Source organism: Acanthaster planci, linkage group LG16, assembly GCF_054643075.1.
Source record: "Acanthaster planci isolate LZ-2023a linkage group LG16, COTS_SCS, whole genome shotgun sequence".
Lineage (NCBI taxonomy): Eukaryota > Metazoa > Echinodermata > Asteroidea > Valvatida > Acanthasteridae > Acanthaster > Acanthaster planci.
The window spans coordinates 10,158,443-10,177,871 of record NC_141792.1 but is presented as its reverse complement, the minus strand read 5'-3'; the positions used below and the strand labels follow the sequence as shown (position 1 = coordinate 10,177,871).

Here is a 19,429-nt window from a genome sequence, read left to right as displayed (position 1 = left end):
AATGTCGAGGGGCGGATTCCGCTTTGCGTCTAGAGAGCGCCCTCACCGGTGAATCACATCAAATCATCTCAAACGCCACACTGAGGTCGATTATTGGTTCAGGGCCGCTGACGACTCACTTGTTCTTGATTTTCCTTGGCGGTGAACTGAGTAAGGAGTAATTCTCACAAGCCCTGTGCACCTTTCGTTGTTAGCATAATCATTGAAAACTACACACAAACTGTGCTTGTGCCGCCAAAAAAATATCCCAAACGCTATAGGTTGACTGCAGAAGTATGCGGTTCGCCTGGGTATACCGTACTTTGCCTGGAAAGAAGCCAAGTCGACAGAGAAATTGCACGTGGAGTTTTGTTAATTACAGGTGTAGATACGTTCATGGGTGCTAGATATTAATTTTCGCCTGTGGGTTTGTAGCCATGAACTCTGTTACTGGTTTGACCGAAGCATTATCTCGAATTTAACACTACAGGTCGGCGATTGGGAAATTGTAGGCCTTGGTGGCTTGCGGAGTTGTGTCTTCCATAAAAGGAGCCAAATAAACGAAGTAACAGTATTTGGGGAAGTTGTCTTCAACTTTGAAATACGACATTACAATTGAGTTGATACTTTTGCCCTGGGCTGTTGTGATACTCCATTCAACAGGCCAACAACCACGTCAAACACCACGTGCAGGTCGACGGAAAAGTCTCCCTATATATAATTTTGATTTTCTCATAATTTCACCGTAACTGTTCGAAGTTACCGGCACTAGATAAAAATGGTTAAACATGGACATTTAATAATAGTAATATCATCGAATGCCTCAAAGGAAAATAAAACAACTCGAAAAAAATTAAAGATATGTCGTCTTTCCGGCAAGTTTTCAACTTCTGACATCTCTTTCTCCTCTGTTCCAAATCGACCTGCGATGTTTAAGGTGTTCCCCAGTTACACGGTGTACGAAGCACAGCACGAACTTCGTGCATGGGCGTGGTAGTGGGAATGTTCCCTAGACCAGAAATATCATTTTTCTCTCTTTTTTTCTCCATTCCTACAAGCAATCACCATGCATAGACCTTCCAAACACTCCCGGACAAAAATAACCCCAGAGATACTATTATGTATCCTCCAATTGACATCGTATCGACCTGTGGCCTTTGCGCCAAGGGTTGTAACTTATACGGCGTAGAGGAAAGACGGTCCCGGAGTAATTTATCTTAAAAACCTATCATATTATCACTACTCGACACCTATTATCTCTGATAGGGCTGTTCATATCTGCTATTTTTAAACCGATCTCGTTTTCCTGCGACCTCCTTTCCAAATCGACCTGTGGCGTTGATAGTGGTTTTGAGAAGTAACATCTACCCTTTGGACTGACCATGGTGGAAGGACTTCCATGGACTGACCAGCTGAGGTTTGGGTGAAGGCCTATAATGTTGAACTGTACGTTCTAAATTCTGCAGTCAGGGGTAATCTCATTTCAAGATGGCGACGTCCACGAATGCAAAACCGAAGGCCCCCGTCCCGCCAGTGCAGATTCCCAAACCAGTGAAATTCCTCTATGGAGGTCTAGCTGGGTAAGTGAGGTTGATTGACTAGTCACAGGCTATTTAGTGAGTTGATTCTTTATAATTGCTCGGCCTGTAAGTTTGCTTTTTACAAATTTAATTGCCGGTAATCAGGTGATTATTGCTGCATAGGCTAGGCATAGGCGTTGAGCCTAACGTACTCTGTACATTAGCATGCCATAGTGAGGCTAGCATTGTAGCAACAGTGTAGCAGCAGGCCCTTGCCATAAAATATTTCATGCCAGGCTGTGTTTGACCGTCATAATCGTGATCCGTATCGGTCCATACTTATAATGTAGTTGGGCTTACGAATAGTGCTTAGTAAATAGTAATAATACTTTAATAGGACCTAGTAGTAGGATTGTTGTTTAGTAATTTACGGGCATTGGATTATTCAGCTCAATCTGGACTCTGACACCACCTGACATTTGATAGCACCTGAGATTTTCTGAATAAAAAAACACTTGCTTTACGAGTATATTCAAGGATAATGTTGCAATCCTCTCCTTACCAGTATTATGATCTCTCCTTACCAGTATTATGATCTCTCCTTACCAGTATTATGATCTCTCCTTATACGTCAAATAAATGAAACACTGAGGAAAATTCACTTTTGTATTTCTGATTAATTACATTATACAATCCTCTCCTTCACTTTAGAAATTCCTTTTAAGTACTGAAATCAAATAAATTGTATGGAGTGCAAGTTGTCCTGGGTACGAATGGTCCTGGGTACGAATTTGCTGGGGTACAAGTTGACGTGGGAACAAGATGACCAGCGTAGGAGTCCGACTTGACTTGCGTACGAGTTGACTTGGGTTGGAGTTTGGGATACAAGTTTACCTGGTTACGAGTTGACCTGATTCCTGGACTCTTGCTTAAATTTCCTGCTGACTGCAGTAGTACATGCACTATGAATGGATCTCATTCAACATGTTCAAAGACAAAGTAACTTTGGATAGGCCTTGGTTGGATTCAGGATTGCACCGAACAGCACCAATACCAAGACTGTGAATGAAAACTGGAGTGGTTTGGGGCTGTATTTGTATTGTCTCTAAAAATCATCCACTGCAGTACCTGTATGTCCAGGGGAAGACACCAGTAATTCCCTACAGTGACCTATTAGCCACCAGAAAGCAAAAGACGTGTCCAGAAAAGTTCAATTTAGGAGGGAAAATACGAAGTCATTTACTTAGAAAAAAAATTGAATTTTTCAGGCCAGTTTCATAGGGTTTGTGCACGGGATGTCAAGTGGTGTCCGTGTATGGAACACTTTCCATGTCCATGCCTTGCAGTTCTATATAAGATTTAATTTTAAACAAAGGATGTTCATTAGAATTTGGTTTGGAAAGAAAAAAAGGAACTTAAAAAGCACCATGAGGAAGAACTGAGTAATGTTTATCACGTTTGAACAGGATGGGGGCCACTGTCTTTGTGCAACCTTTAGATCTGGTGAAGAATCGCATGCAAATGAGTGGTAAGTTGTGTACCGTTGAACCCGGATATTTTGTGCACATAAAGACAGCACGTATTTTATTGTTAATCCCATTGCTACCAGCATTTTGTACACTACATATGCTGGTAACCCAGACTAGACTTATGCACAGCAATCTGTCATTGGCAAATAGTCAGAACTAAAAGTAAATGCTAACATCTCGCTGAAAATTTGGATTTTTCAAAGGAAATTCAGTTACTTGGATGACCCAGGCCATAAAATAGGCCACTTGTGTATCGTGACCTGTTAACTGTTACTTTCACGGGTTTGAATAGTAGCTGGTAAATGTCTTTAGGTTTTGGAATATGGTACCTGTTTAATTTGTGTTGAAACTGTCTTTAGATCACACTTTTTGAAGTTTTTCCCCAAACAATTTAAAAATCATATATCTCAAATTTTGGGGAGATGAATTAGTCAGATTTGCATCTGGATAGGTTCTTGTCTCTCCAAATCATCCATTTTCTTGCTTTCAACAGGCGAGGGCGGTGCATCCAGACAGTACAAAACCAGCGGTCATGCCATCAGAGCAATCATAACCAATGAAGGATTCTTGGGCATGTACAATGGGTACGATTCTCTGGCAGCATTGAAATGGCAGTCTTACTGTTTCTTGTGTCAAAATTCATCAGGGAAATCTGTTCACTCGTGTAAAATGCCTAGGGAGGAGGGTAAATTATGATCCAACCAAACAAATGAGTCACGAGTCACCAGAGCAAGTTTTGAGCAAAAGGCCTTCAAGACAATCTCACACAGTATAAATCACCCACAACATTTTTTTTCCCCCGGAAATTGTTCATTGATCCGTTTAATATTACCATTCCTTGGAATGCCAAAATGACTGTTACATCAAAACAAAGAACGACATTTGCTCGTTCTAAAACAGGATTATCCAAAATGTGACCTGAAGACTCATTTGGAGGATACGATCACAAGTTAGCATCGAGGTTTCTACCAGGAAGATGTTAGGAAAAAACTAACTTTGATATCAACTGCATCGTTCAGGAAGCAAGCATTTTGAGTGGCAACCATTTATTGACCACTGGTCGATATTCCCTGGTAATCTGTATTCAAAATGTGGCCTGGATACCAGGCAGAATCGACCAGTGAGTTGTCAAGTGGTCATTTCACCAATCTGACCCAAGTGTTTAATAGGGAAAAAGGGATAAAGAGCCAAAGCAACATCAGCTCGGAACATTTTTAACAGTAATCGCTTATTACAGTTGTGTTTTTTTTGGGGGGGGTTCCTCAGGTTGTCAGCAGGTCTGCTCCGTCAAGCCACCTACACAACCACCAGGCTGGGGATCTACACCACCCTGTTTGACATGGTGTCCGGGTGAGTTGTTGCCTCACCTTTCTGGAAGGGGTTTGACATGCTTAAGGCAGGGACGATTGATCGAGTGAGGCGCATGTGTGGCCATTCTGTTGAAGACACGTTGCTTGACAACGCCTCAGAGATCTCATGAATGGAGGTGTTTTAGCATGGAGCTTGGGAGAAAGAAACCCCGTTGTAATTGAAGAATTGTATTCATTCTACTTTGACCCTTCTTTCTGCAGGCCTGACGGAAAACCACCAAACTTCTTCATGAAGGCAGTAATAGGTAATAGCAGTTGATTGTCAACAAGATCCGTTTAATATTACTATTCATATTATTAATAAAACATCCGATACTCTAATAACTTACTTGTTTTCCAGTTAAACTGTCCAACACTTTGTTTTGTCCTTCTCCAGGTTTGACGGCTGGAGCAACGGGGGCTTTTGTCGGGACTCCAGCCGAAATCTCCCTCATTAGAATGACATCCGATGGCAGGTAGACCACTTTCTGGTCCTGCGAATGTACTCTCGCCAGACCTGTCCAGTGCATGTCTAGATATGACCAGTGTTTCTTTTATGAGAGGTTTTTGTGGGCTGCCCTGCCGTAAGGCTTACTGATCTGCGATTTGTCCATTCGAATTAATCTGAATTGCATGCCTGCCATTCAAATCCAGGACTCGGCTCACTTGTCCCTGACAGCGTTCCAGCAATAAGCAGTCACCTTCATATGTAAGGGATGCTTTGATTGGTTAGTTAGCTACTTGTTTTCTCTTTTAATTTGAAAGGTTACCTGCCAATGAGAGAAGAGGTTACACCAGTGTGTTCAACGCGTTGGCTAGGATAACAAGGGAAGAAGGCCTTGTAACACTATGGAGGGTAAGTGTACTTCAGCCAAGTGAAGGACTGACAGTTTGCCTGAAAACCTGCTTTGAGTAGATGATTGAGGTCGGCACTGTTTAGGCTTTGCGTGGTAGCCATTGTGCAGGGCATTTCTTTTGTTCCACAGGGTAATCTCCTTAGTGCATACCCTGTGGAACAGAAGCACTGGCCTGCAAGATGGCAGCCATGCAAGACCTCTATAGTGAAACTCCAGCACTCCATAGCATTGTGGGAAGCAATCCCCGCGTCCGGTCCATTCATTTCTATTTTTCTTCCACGTCACTCTCAATTAGGGTTGCGGTCCCACCATAGCCAGAGCCATGGTGGTCAACGCAGCGCAGCTTGCTTCCTACTCCCAAGCCAAGCAATTTCTCCTGGGCACAGGTAATCGATTGAGGCAGAGGGGTCTTTGGGATCAACTCATATCTAAGGCCGTTTTCCAATACTCGGCTTGGGCTCCATCTGAGGCTTCAACTGTTATTTTTACTTCCTGACTTTGAGGTTGTAAGCGCAATAGGAAGTCTGATAGTGCCACAAAACATCAAGTAAGATGCAAAAGAGCCAAACATTACAGTACTTCAATTTCAGTTAAACGCTTCAGGCCCACAATCGGGGACTGGTTTCCTACACCAAGCCTGAGACGGAGACGAAGTTGAGTATTGGAAAACGGCCTAAGAATACTTCATCTGTTCTTTCTCGAAACACTGCCCATTTTTATAATTAAGCAGCAGGTACTTAGTAGACAACCATTTCAGGCAGTTGAATATGGGAAAGCTTTATAGCCCTTGAATTATACATTGCTCTTCGTATTTCATTTCGAAAAGTCAAGACCTGGGCAACAGGTCATGTTGAAAGCCCGCCGTATTGAAAATCGATTCTTCGCCTGTTTGTGTCTCCTTGACAACAGGTTACTTCCAAGATAACATACTGTGCCACTTTGGAGCAAGCATGATCAGTGGTCTAGTCACAACCATCGCATCGATGCCGGTAGATATTGCAAAAACAAGGTAAGAGCTGACAGTTATAATGGCCTTAAATGAGCGTTGCTTTGACATCCTACTTTTGAAAAAAGTTGAGGAATTGCCACTAAAAAAGTGTCTTCTTTCACTTTTCTGCGCCAGAATTCAGAACATGAGGATTATAGACGGCAAACCAGAGTATTCCGGTGCCATTGTAAGTTCTCATTTTTATTTTCTGCTGCTGTCATTTGTTTCACCAGTTTATCAATATCAAATGTCTTGAAGTCAGTTCTAAAAAGATACAGTGTTATTTATGTTGTTAAAAACGTCTCTCACGTCAAAAAATTCTCAGGATATTATATAATTTATCTTATTTTATGAAAGCTAACTCTTCAGACAGAGATAAAGCTGAGATTTTGATAAAAAGATGCCCTCATCTACCTTGGCATTTGTATCTGTCTGTTTTCTCCTCCCCTCGTCCTCAGGACGTGTTAAGAAGGACCATCGGCAAGGAGGGCTTCTTCAGTCTCTGGAAGGGGTTCACGCCCTACTACACCCGCCTGGGCCCCCACACCGTCCTCACCTTCATCTTCCTGGAACAGCTCAACAGGCTCTATCGGGTCAACTTTGCCAAGAGCAAAGAGTGAAGGACAGGAAGGAGACTGAAATCTGCGGAGTTCCCTCTGCTGTCCCCCCCCCAACTCACTTCACATCCACAGTTTTTAGAACAGACCCGAGGGCGCCGTATTTATTTTTTAGAGTGGACTCAATGGAGGTAACCCGGTGAATGGCAAGTGTTTAGGATACACATGTAGAGAGGCTGATGGTAATAGATATATTTGCGAATGATGTGACACTCGCCCACATAAATCCCACCCGACTGTTTCCAGTCAGCCAGCTTGCTTGTCAGTCTTGGAGAAAAAAATGCTTTCCCCAGCATTCAGCCCACTCTGCTGATTAAATTGAATTAAATTCTTGATTTTCATCATAGACACGTCCTTTTGGGGAGTTGGGGGGAGTAAATTAACCTTTTAGGGGTGTTAGATTCTGGGCATTAGGTCCTTTAAAGTTTATTGTTAGTTTATCATCCCCATGTGCATTATACTCGCTGGCCACGTGGATGAAAAATAGTTTTGTTTCCATTATAGTCTTTTTTTGATCCAGTTAAACTGAATCCAACGGCAGGTTTCATATTCGAGGGTATTTTACTTTTCCTGCGTTGTCTGAATTAGTGCCGAGTCTGAACTATATAATGCATATTCTGTCCTGTTTTACCTTTATACTTGTAGCATTTTTAATGGGCTAAGTTGATGTAAGCGAGTTGGTGACCATTTAGTGAGTGGTTGAAAGCAGCGTAATCGAATGAATGGCTAATGTCTTTGAAAAGTGCTATACATATCTGAAAAGATGGCCTAATCGTTTCAAATACAAGACTCACCGGATGATTCAAGTTGGTAAGCTTTTGCAGTGTCGGATTAAGAGATGTATGTGCTTTGATCTGATTGGCTCATTGTGTCTGTTTGCACTGTACGCAACCTGTGATTGGCTGACGAGAAAAATATCAAGTTTCATTGGTCCTAGAGCCCAAATGATAGAATTAGTGTTCCCGAATACTCCTTTGGCTGACGTGTAACATTTCCAGTGTGTGCTGATTTGTGAAGTGGTTAACGGTAAACAGATTCAACCTTGGTAACTAATCAAAGGTTATTTTTTTTTAAAGAGTTTTCCGGATTGGCTAAGCTAGATGCTTGAAATTTACAAAGGTCCTCTTTGGTCCAAAATTAATGATCTGAAATATGTATCAGCCCATCTGAGTAATTTTACACCTTGTCTCAAAACAGAAGGCCAGTTATTACCTGAAATTACTGGAAACTGCCTATTTGCAATATAAAAACAAACATCCGTGAACTTCAGTGGGTCTTGGCTTATAGTTTTGAAAGTTGATTTTTCAGCTAGGGTTTGTAAGAATAGTCGATTTCTCATCTAGATTTTACGCAGTTGCTCAGGAGAATTTGATATGCACAATAGTAGGTCATTTGTTCAATGAACAAAGATGAGCATTGGGCATTTCTTGGTGTGCAAATTTGCCACACATTTCAAATGATGAAACTTGCCTCGGGGTTTGAATGAAGAAACAGCAATTCTGTTCTGGTCAACACAGATTCATTGGTTGCAGTGAATTGAGGTTAAAATTTTATATTCCCTTGACTTGTATTATTTACAAGATCCATGCCCAAAATGCCATTAATCAAAGTTTTCACATCTACGCTAAGGGTGTAAATTTGATTGCAGTCTTTAACTTTAATTTGTTATTCGCTGTTGAAGGTTTGGGTCCATAATAGGGGGGGTGTCATTGCATGCTACAATATCTTTACAGTTGTTAATTTCTTTAAAGTTTGGAAAAGTATTTTATAGGCCTATGTCTTAATTACAATTATGTGAAATATTCCTCCACTTGTGAAGATTATGTTTGTGATTTATTGATGCAAATGTTTGTCACAAAGCATCCTCTTTCGTTAAATCCGCTGGTTGTTTATTCACAGTCAACAGGTTTGAAGGTTAAACTTTCACTAAATGCGGGAAATAATCTCTGCAAGGGGGCGGCATACAATGTAGCATGGATTTTTTCAGTACTGATTAATTATTCTCTGAACAGCAGATTTGTTGTTAATTCCTTTTTTAGTTCATGTTTAGTTTCCTTTGTTTGTGGTTTCAGAATACAGACTAAATGTAATGAAACCAGTTTGTTTTACTGATGAATTTCCAGTTTTAGTAGCAAGAGGTATTAGTTATAAACCTTGAAGAGTTTTATGAATATTTTTAGAAGTGATACGAAACACGCGGGACACTCATGCATAATCGCCCTTCTCAAAACTAGGCTACGTCTGCAGTTCGTCTCTGACCCTGCTACCATTTCAGGCCTTTAAAATTTCGGATCAAATGCAAAGATTCCAATCTCTGGTTTTGTTGCATACATTGTGCGTTTTTTCCAATAAAATCGACCCATGTTAGGCCGAGGTTTCCGAAAATCGGGGTGCGTGTCGAAGACGGCGCCGTTGTGGACGAAGTCGTCGTTTGACAGCAACGTTTTAAGAAATGGTGGTGGTGGCGCCCTTTGTAACCCAGACGACGTATCAAAACAGTGCGCTCGCCGTGTATTTGCATGATTGATTGAGGTGGTTTATATTACTAGACTACAAGTGACATTATTACAGCGAGACCAAAACGAAGTTCGTAGCGGAGAAAGAGGGTAAGGAAGTGATAGTTAATTGGAGCCATGATTGGAACATTTAAATGGTTTTTTAGTGATGTAGAAATGTATCTACAATAAAGATTAGGCCCCTTAAGTGTGGAAAAGGAAATGCATTTACCGAGAAATAGTTTTGCAAGCTTCAAATTAACTTTGCATGCTTTGGTGTTATCCGATCTGTCATGTCTGTTGCGGAACATTACATTCCTCCATGATTAGGCCTAACATTTGTGGCGTTGCGTTTGTCAGTTGTCAAAATATCCTCAAACGACGACGAAAGGAACAGGGGTAATGATCTATGTGTTTCTTGCTTAAAATTCGAGTTCTTATTTGAGGATAAGAGACAGCTTTGAATTTGCCATTTGTGTTAGGCCGAAGACCATGATTGGCATGAAGACCAAGTCGAATCATTGATCATGTTGATGTTTTGATTTAATTCTAGAACAAAAGCCAAACCTTATTCCAACCTTCCAGTTCAAACCGTCCAGAGTCCAACCACCATGCCACGAGGAGGACAGAGATCTGCCAGTCGGCGGTCAGACATCAGCGACATTGATGCTGACCAGCAGATGGGTAAGTTCACGATCAGACTTATTCATATGCCAAAATTACATGGAATATAATCCTTTCTTTAAGTCTATTATTACATGGTCAATTTAAAATCGGATTAGAAATAAAACTTGCAGATACCATGGATGTTCAAGCTATTTGGGGGGGTATTGGGGCATCAAAAAATATGTAGAACAATATTCTTATGTAAGGATTCATGTCACCAAGCTACTGGTTAACTTCACTGTCTAATCCTCAATTTTTTCCACAGCCGAGACCGAGCTGGCCAAGTTGCAGCGGCAGTACCGGATCATGGAAGGAGACCGGAACGCCTACAGCATTGAGTCTCAGGATCTGATCCGCCGACAACTGTAAGTCCCAAGTTGGTCTTTTTTTTGTTCGTCCGTAATCCTTGTCTCAGCTTACTAATGGTCATCAGTTTTTCAGGAAATCCAGTTGTTTATGTTCCAGGGCAAGTCACTTTGCAGTAACTTACTTCTCTACGGCCCGTTGAGGCCAGACTGGTTATCTTCCTAGTTGATTATAGCCAACAGATACAGTGATAAACTGTTACCATCATGCCACCTTTTGTTCAGAATTGACTCTGTTATTGGCCCAGCGATCAGGGGTAGCAGTAAAAGTGAACTTACATGTATGTTTGTTCCTCTAATGAAAGAGCTTTTATGAAATACCATGTAATTGCCATTACTTTTTATGGCCTGGTTGTGTAATGTCTTTCTACATGTATTTTGAATGTTGTAATACAAAGTGCTTTTGAACGTTCATTCCCAACAGGGCGGAGATTAGTCAGCTGGAAGCAGAAAAGAAGGAATTAAACAAAGATCTGTACCTGTCCGACAGCCAGACCAACCAGGCGAGGGACAGCAACAACATTGACAGGCTGACCGAGCTCTGCTCCATTCGAGGTAAGGAAGCTACTGTTGACCACCGAATCTGTATCATATCGCATGTAGCATTACATTCTTTAAAGCGAAGGAGCGAAATCAGCCAGAAGATCTCATAGTGGTATCAATGAGACTCCTTAGACCCTAACTTATGAACAGGAAATTGCAGGTTCAGATCCCAGTAAGTACCTTTGGATTCGTCTCTTTCCCTCAAGACTTTGGAAAGCACTCAACATTCTTGCAATGTCAAGAAGATCAGCCCACTTAACATCAGCTGAAGTTGTATCTTTCTGGTTGCATATGCCTGCTTTAGTAAAAGTTTAATTCTAATAGTTTTTATAACAAATCATCATGTTGAGAATTCAGGAGTAGGAGTTTGCTGCTGAATGATCGGACATATTTCCTTCTTTTAAAAGGAAAATTGAAATAGCCTTCAACTGAACTGACTTTTGGCACTTTTACTGTTGGCTGTTCAAAGTGTCACCTTTACCAACTTGACAGCTACGTGTTTCTCAGTATTCCTACTTCCCATGTTCTGCTGGATACATTTTGAGTTAGTGAATATCAAACCTTAGAAATGCCATTAAAACTTTGATTGCATTAAGCAAATTTATATCTGAAATAGAATATGCAAACTGCTTGCTGGCCGCAGAGGAGGCTTGATGTTTCGAACTTAGCAGAATCTTTCTTAATGGCAAAAAGGGTAAAATTCTGCTAGGACTGAGATGTAGGGCCCTCAAACTTCCTCAGCAATTGCTAATTTTGTTTTCCAAACCTCCGTACTCCAGATGACTACAACCAGAAGATTACGGAAGAGAAAGACCAGCAGCGTGAGATTCAAGACAAGATACGGACCAAGGAGCGAGAGATCCGCGGCCAGCACCGCGAGATGGGCGGTGTGCACGCCAGCGCACAGCACACCCAGAAGACGCAGAAGGCCATCCGCGTGAAGGAGAATCGACTGCACCAGGTCCGTTGATATACCGTCACCAAAAGCTGCCGCCTGCTTATATGCTCCCCCACAGTTGTAGTAAACAGTAAACTCACTGATGCTGCACTCTAAAACACCTTGGGGTCCGGGAAGGGGGGATTCCTGCAGTACCATTGTTTCCGGTATAGTCACTGAAACATTGTCTTAATTGTTCTAAGCATTTCAGGGTTTTATGCTGCTGTTGTGTCATCATTTTGACAGTTTCACAAATTTTGACATATTGTTCTTGTGGACATGTTGGACAAAATTGCTGACTTTTCCCTGAGACATGCACATAGTGCACAGACCAATGCTTCAAGAATGTGAGTTTTAATGACCATCAATACACCCTCCGTCAATTCAAACTCAAAATTTCACACGTATAGTCGAATCCACTGATGTTTCACTGGACACTCTGGATGGCCCCCTTGAATGGTGGTAAGCATTGTGTTGGGTTTGGCATGGAGCTACTGTCACAGAACAGTGGCTCTGTACAATAGCTGTCACAATGCTCACCGCCATTTTAGGGGGGCTACTGTGAATAACCAGTGATGGCGTTGCCATGGTCACCGGAATTGTCTATACTCGCAACGGATGTCTTTGTAATCATGAGCAGTTTACGGAGTAAGGTTCGTTTCCCAACTGGAAATATCGGAGTTGCTCATTTGGAACAATGTCAGGTTAAATTCATAATGCATGATGTTCAGATTATATGCAATGTCTCTGTGTTTTCTCGCATAGGCATTTGTCTATGTACCTTAAAAAACCTAAGTGATTTGTGTTAAGCACTGTGGACTAATTAATGTTAAGTTAATTTGAAAATAGTTCTGGGCTGTTAAATGTCTCTGATGAACTTGAATTTTCTGTTGAATATGTTAATTTTTCTCACAACAGGCAAATGAGAAGTTCAACTTCATGTTGACCCAGAACGCCAAGTTTCGAGAGGAGATTGACAGTCTGCGCGTGGAGCGCACACGTTTCGAGAACATCCGCAAGAAGCTGGAGAAGGTAAGGCTTCAAATATTCCTTCATTTTTAGCAAATCCTTTCAAGCTACTCTCCCTCTTTAAAAACAAAATTAACCTTAAGTCTGGTTTCCATATTGGCGTAAGAAATGCAAAGAGCAACGCGTTAACACTCACCGGTACTTTTAAGAACCACACCTCGCCCAAAAGAGATTGATTTTATGGTGTACCAACGCCATCGAGATGCAAACTGCAATGTGGACCAATGGAAACATGCCAAACGGAGGTGTCGCGGTAAAATGCAAACCAGCCCCAGACGGATCGGCAAAAGTTGAGCTCGGTTCAACTTTGCGGACCGTCTGCATTGAGTCGCTGAGTAGGCCAATACAAACACGCACGCTGGCATGACGGGCGAACAACAATTTTTCTCTCGCTTGGTACCACTCATTTTGTCCATTTTCTCCTTATTGCTAGCATATGCAGCCCCAATCGTCAACAAAATAGCTGACCATTCACAAATTACATCAAACTTGAGAATCAGTTTGGCTTCAAGAGGTGACATTTCCACCTAAGAAAGGCATTTTTTGCGAAAATTTTCTCAGTTTCAGATGCCATTTTTTTTTGGGTGGAATGATGTTGCACAGCATCTTTTCCGCGACTGTCTGCATCTTGATGTCTTGCGGACCGTCTGCATTACAAACAACCATATGGAAATAATGCTTTACTTGTGGCTTTTCCCGGGCCTAGTGTCACTGAGCTGGAAAAGCATACAAACATGGCTTTGCAGATTTTTGTGCTGAGCAAAATGAGCGTAGGACCAGTCTCAACTGATATACTTTGTATGGCAACTTTGGCTGGTGATCAGAATTTATGAGCATTTTTTCTCTGCTCGTAGCATCGTTTTGCACTCGGCAGCTTGATGCAATTTCCCCCTGGTTTTACCACACGCCGTCATTATAAACAATACCATCCTTATCGATTTGAGTTTCGAGGTCAACATTTCTGTATCTCTCTTTTTCTAGGAACTCACGGAACTTCGGCAGGAGATTGGAGAGGTCATTGACCAGTCCACCCAGGCCTACGATGCTCGGGACGAGGCCCAGGCCAAGATGATCCTACTCAAGGAGAAGGCAGACAAGGACTGCGCCCAGCACCAGCAGGAGATGAAGGAGCTGCAGCGCATCATTGACCACGACCGCAAGCTGCGGGAGTTCATGACGGTCAAGAGCAAGGAGCGCGAGGAGGATGAACTGCTGGTGGCGCTGCGACAGAAGCGAGGTGAGATTCGCCGATTTTTAATGAGTAGTGGTGTACGGTATTACTTTTTGTCAATTTTTTCAATATTTGTTCAGAATGGATGTGATGACAATCCAGTGATCACTGATTACCAGCAGGGCCCAATAAGGACCCCTTTTGTGAGTGAAATGTGAATAAAATCTGGTACACTGAATTCTTCCAATTCTCACGAACATCACAATTTGAATTCTCCATACTAAAGGCATTATAGCTATACATCGTGATTTGGGGCAAGCTTTTACACTGTTCTCAATGGATAAGAAGGGCATAAAGGAACCAGTCCATTTCAAAGATGGCGGTCGCTAAGCAAAAGCTTGCTCCGAATCATGAGCTATAGCAACAGTGTCTTTAGTCTGGAGAATTCAAATTGTTATGTTTATGTGCAATCAGACAACTCAGTGTACCAGATTTTATTCTCATTTAACTGGCAAAAGGCTTATTCCATACTGCCGCTTAACAAGTTGGTACTGCTTGTTTTAGCAGAAGATTACGCTGCCAGTTAAGCACAGTTGCATGATGTGGATGTGCTAATGGTTGTGCATGCCTGGCGATTTGTATTGCTGCAATACAGAGTTTAGGATTGTTTTCCCTCTGTGATTAAGCTTGCTTTTATGAGGATCACCATTTTTTTACATGGACCTCCAGAAATGAAATAACAGCAATCACATCAGAAAACAGATCAGATCAGAAAAAAAAAGTAGTTTACATACAAAGATACAAGATGTGTTCATATTTTTTGGGACCTTGACCTCTTCTGAACTGAATCCTAATGTTGTTGTTTTTGAAAACTTCACAGAGGCTGAGGAAGGTGAGAAACTTCGCCGCGAGCGCCAGGAGGATTCCATCGAGGCGTACGAGGCAGCCTTCCAGCGTATCGCGGAGATCACCAAGGAGACAGACCTCAACAAGCTGGTCCACAAGTTCATCGAGGTGGAGGACCGCAACTTTGCTCTCTTTAACTTCGTCAATGAACAGAACAACGAGATTGAGATCCAGCAGGACCAGATTGCCGAGGTCGGTTTCAATTCATCCTTTGTCACCTTTTCTTCTCTAAAATTTTTCACAAGCTCTCCGTTCTTTCGGCAGAAAAATTGCGGGGTCAGACTTTGTGAATAGGTTGCCAGCGCTATTAACTTCTTTCAGAGTGACAGCTGTCCTCAATTAAAGTCTTGCCTCATTTTCCAACCTCACAAAGAATTGAAAGAGAGTGGTAGTCATAGTTTTTCATGTTACAGGTAAGCCTGTTTTATGATTAACACTATGATAACAGAGATTATCGGCCATGATTTTTGCAAATCTCATTACGGAAACAAGTCATGCTTCTTTAAGGTTGCATATTCTGGAAAAAAATCTCTTTGAATTCAAAAGTACTGAGCGATAAAAACTAACCAAGTGGAGTGTGAATTGACCACAGCATCATTCCCTTTTGAGTGAGTTTGATGAACACACCATAACCCCGATGCAACTGGTTGAAGGTTTGATGTAATCTTGTCAAACAGGTTGTAGCACTGCTTGCAATGGACGTATATGCCAGATGCTCCCTTAAAATCTCTTGATCGGTTTCCCTCCCTTGATAGATCCAAGAAGAGATCAGCGAGTTCAAGAGGCAAGGCTCGGCCATGGAGGAGCAGCGCATGACCATCCTCAAGGGCCTAGAGGAGCAGCAGACCCAGGCCGCCAAGGACGCCGACGCCTCAGATGCCAAGCTGAAGAGCGTCAACAAGATATTGGACCAGCTCAAAGCAGGTAGAAAACAGCAGGGGGTGCGATGCCATAGAGCCGAGCTAAGCACTGAAATTTTGCTCAGTGCAGAAAGTATCCGCTTAGCAAAAGTAGATTACTAACCTAAACGCCGTACAATATTGACACCTTTGACTGGTCTTCTGCTGGTATAGGCTTAATATGAAACTTTGCTCAGCGGTATTTTCTGCTTTAAGAAGTCGGGCCTTCATGTCTCAGAGCTGCTGAGCGGAATAAAATTCATGGACTTACCAACGAAGCCACCGTACAATCAGTCACAAACAAGATACCTCTCTTAACATTTAGTTTTTCGTGGAGCAAATTTTCACTGCTTAGGAACTTTCTAGTTGACTGCTTCGTGTCCTCAAATGTGGATTTAGACTGAAGATGGTCAGAGATCTGGTCAATTTTTGGGGGGGGGAAATCAATTTTTTGAAACTTTCTCAGTCATTGTTGAAAAGTTTGAGACAGCACCTGCCAGTGCTTATTCTGGAAGTTAGAAATTGGACAAGATGTGTGGTGGCTCATTAACCTCAATAAATGATTTGACTGTTGTTTATCAAAAGTAAGTCATTTTCTCTTTTACAATTTATCCTTTTTGGCCCAACATTCTACTTTTATGTCCAAGAGTACCTTGAATTTGGACTCACCAAATCTTTTTCTCTTGTCTCCAGGCGTCGAGTCGCTCTTCTCCAAGACCAATTGCGACCGGTCCACCATCAACAACATGCTGGGCAGCGCAGCCGGAGTGACCGACGAGACCATCATGCAGTACTTGGGCCTGATAGAGCAACGGACCAACGAACTGCTGGCGGTCAGCATGTACGTGGACAGCAAGGTGAGTCCTGTCGGTGGCCTCGGTGTGGAAAGGGGCTGGGCGATCACTCGGGATTTGGCAGCATGAAACTGCTGATACGTTGGACAAAATCACAGCACTCATCGCGTTTCAAGAATCCAACTTTAAGAGTTTACATTTAACAGACACTTGGAGTGACACTAATTTATTTTGATTATATTTTACATTCCAATAATTATAACACTGTTGTTTAAAGTAATATTTTGATTTCAATGTTTGTGTAAATACCATGCGAACAGTTATTCTCTTTTAATGCACTGGTGGACAAATGCAAAACCGTTATTAAAAATTAACATATCCGCAATACCAAAAAAAATGCATCTTGAACAAATGTAGTTTCCTTTAACTTATCAGCAAAGTAATTGCAATTTTTCCAATTTCTTTTTTTCTTTTTTTTTTTGCCCCTCTCAGTTTCAGTATAAAACAGTGCAAAGCTTGTTTGGTTTTCCTCTCCAAAGTCTAGAAAGGGGTGGGCGGGGAGTGAGAGTTGCTCTAGTCTGTAGAAATTAAACCCAGTCCTTATATTTCACCGTAGGCTTAAACACACTATCAGGTAGACTTCTTGTTGCTAACTCTACTGTCTCGTGTACATTTCAGGGTGCTAAGGAGAAAGAGGACGTAAAGGTGCCGTCCATGCTGGGCAAAGGTCCCATCCCAGCGCCGCAACAGCTGATGTTCATGGCCCCCTCCACCGGTGACGACTACGACAGCGATCAAGGGTCCGACCTCAGCGACGAGGAGACGCGGCCCCTGACCCAGTCGGAACTCAAGTCCAGAATTATGAAGGGGGTGAGTTGGTCTAGATTTTGCGGAGGTTTTGCAGTTGTGACAGAAAAAAACTTTGTTAACATTGTCGAAAGCAGTACTCAACATTCTTTGGTAAAATGGAATGATGCAATTCATTTCCTGAATTGGAAAATTTTTGCATATTTTGTTCGGAGTAGATGTCTTTTTTTGTTACTTCAGGCTATTAAGACTTTAAAATTCAAGTGGAGTTTGATTATTCAAGTTAAGTTAAAGTAACATTAAAATAAGTCAACTTTGTGGGAAGATTTGCTAACTATTTTCAAATGTTTGCTAGAGGAGGTTGGAACAAACCTGAATACGTACGGCTAATGTCAGTTTTGTGGCTCGTAAATTACCATGGCAAGATTTAACATCTTTTGGGTGAATTAGCTCAGAGATCAGGAGATCGTTTCATCAGCGTTTAATCAGAGTTAGTTTTAACACTGGCTTCAGAAGTTCAAGTGCTTCTGAAATTAATTAACATTGCCACAACTGCCACTGGCTAGACTTGTTTGGTACCGTCCTTGTTTCGCAGGTGTTAAAGAAAGAGGCAGCAGCTTCTAAGAAGGGTTTCCAGTATGATCTCTCCGTCCCCAGCAAAGACCTGAAGCAGAAGCAGGCCATGCCAGACAAGAAAAGAGGTGGCAAGAGATAAACAGAATAGCCAAACAGGGAAAGCTGCCAAGACGTGGGTCAAATCACTGAGCTGGGCTTTTAGCACCGCCTTGTGCAAGAACTGGAGAGGGATGGAAAGTGATAATTGGCTGACAGAAGATTTGAGAGAGTTGTAAATATGATAGGATTATGATGGACCATAGGGTGGGCAAACAGTAGATGGGACAGCCTATTACATGTATTACCTAACAAGATCGACATTGGATATTTCGGAAAAAGATAAAGATGTGATAAAGTGGGTTTTAGTGCAAACTGCCAGGATGTAGGAAACTGCACATTATTCTATTCAACAGTTTTGACCAATCATCACTTAAAAACCCATAAAAAGCATGTTTTCCAGCAAGGTTTGTTTTTCTTGCAAGACTGACTGACTATAATTGACTCTTTTTGTCATTAACTTAAGCAGGAAAGGGCCAGGAAAAATTGAAGGTGTTTTGTGTGACCAAATATTAAAGTTCTTTTGTATTTAAACACCAGTTAACACCAATGACGGCACAATGCTTCCATACTCCTTGATGTTGAACCGGGAAGTGCACAATTTGCACATTTTATTTGAATTTGTGCTGGTTTTCTTCTTTTATCCAATTGGAAAAATTATGTCATAGGATTTTTCATGTCCTATTCCATTGTGAAATCAGACTGGAATTTTTGAATTAATTGTTGATCGACTCAATTTTGAGTATAATTTACTGCAAGTTCTGTATTCATGTTGACACTGTTTCTTAACGTAAAATAAATGATACATTTATTCTAAGTAAACTTTGGTTTCAAAGCCATTGCAATGTAGTTATTGATTATGTCGGCCTACTTACGAAGTATTTTTATTCTCTTGGTATGGATTAAATTCCATCATTGGCAGGCCGTGCCTATAGGATATGGAGGGATATATTTCTGCCGTCCCCACTTTCAACACGGTTCGATTTGGCGCCCCGTCACTTCTCTATCCAAGCCACTGAAACTAAAATTTCTGCAGTCACAAAATCGTACATACTTTTACATGTACTTGCTTTCATACAACTTCGCCCTCTTCCGTAAAAATGTTTCACCGGTAGTTCATTTTCGAGAGTGGACAACTTTCTAAAATGGGCTGACACGTGAGGGCCGTGAACATATTAAATGACTTAACCAAACCATAATGTTGGATTCAGTTGAAATTCCACACTTGTATTGATAATGAATGTCTTGACATGCGCATCGTATTCCCCCCAAAATCGGGAATGGAACAGCCGAGTTGGTCCCAAAA

At 41.7% G+C, this 19,429-nt stretch overlaps 2 protein-coding genes across 2 annotated transcripts; both read left to right on the top strand.

Annotated features, from left to right (window-relative positions):
- Positions 1–1,309: 1,309 nt before the first annotated feature.
- On the top strand, positions 1,310–8,934 carry LOC110979156 (mitochondrial 2-oxoglutarate/malate carrier protein-like). Its single transcript, XM_022234718.2, has 11 exons — positions 1,310–1,559; positions 2,966–3,027; positions 3,522–3,612; positions 4,295–4,378; positions 4,600–4,643; positions 4,775–4,853; positions 5,143–5,233; positions 5,530–5,620; positions 6,144–6,243; positions 6,358–6,409; positions 6,681–8,934. The coding sequence occupies exons 1-11, from the start codon at positions 1,468–1,470 to the stop codon at positions 6,840–6,842; spliced, it is 948 nt and encodes a 315-aa protein (XP_022090410.1). The 5' UTR covers positions 1,310–1,467; the 3' UTR covers positions 6,843–8,934.
- A 393-nt stretch (positions 8,935–9,327) lies between these two features.
- On the top strand, positions 9,328–18,945 carry ccdc63 (coiled-coil domain containing 63). Its single transcript, XM_022234741.2, has 12 exons — positions 9,328–9,445; positions 9,888–10,018; positions 10,266–10,365; positions 10,790–10,920; positions 11,688–11,869; positions 12,764–12,877; positions 13,856–14,111; positions 14,926–15,143; positions 15,707–15,875; positions 16,544–16,707; positions 17,323–17,514; positions 18,047–18,945. The coding sequence occupies exons 2-12, from the start codon at positions 9,946–9,948 to the stop codon at positions 18,164–18,166; spliced, it is 1,719 nt and encodes a 572-aa protein (XP_022090433.2). The 5' UTR covers positions 9,328–9,445; positions 9,888–9,945; the 3' UTR covers positions 18,167–18,945.
- Positions 18,946–19,429: the final 484 nt, after the last annotated feature.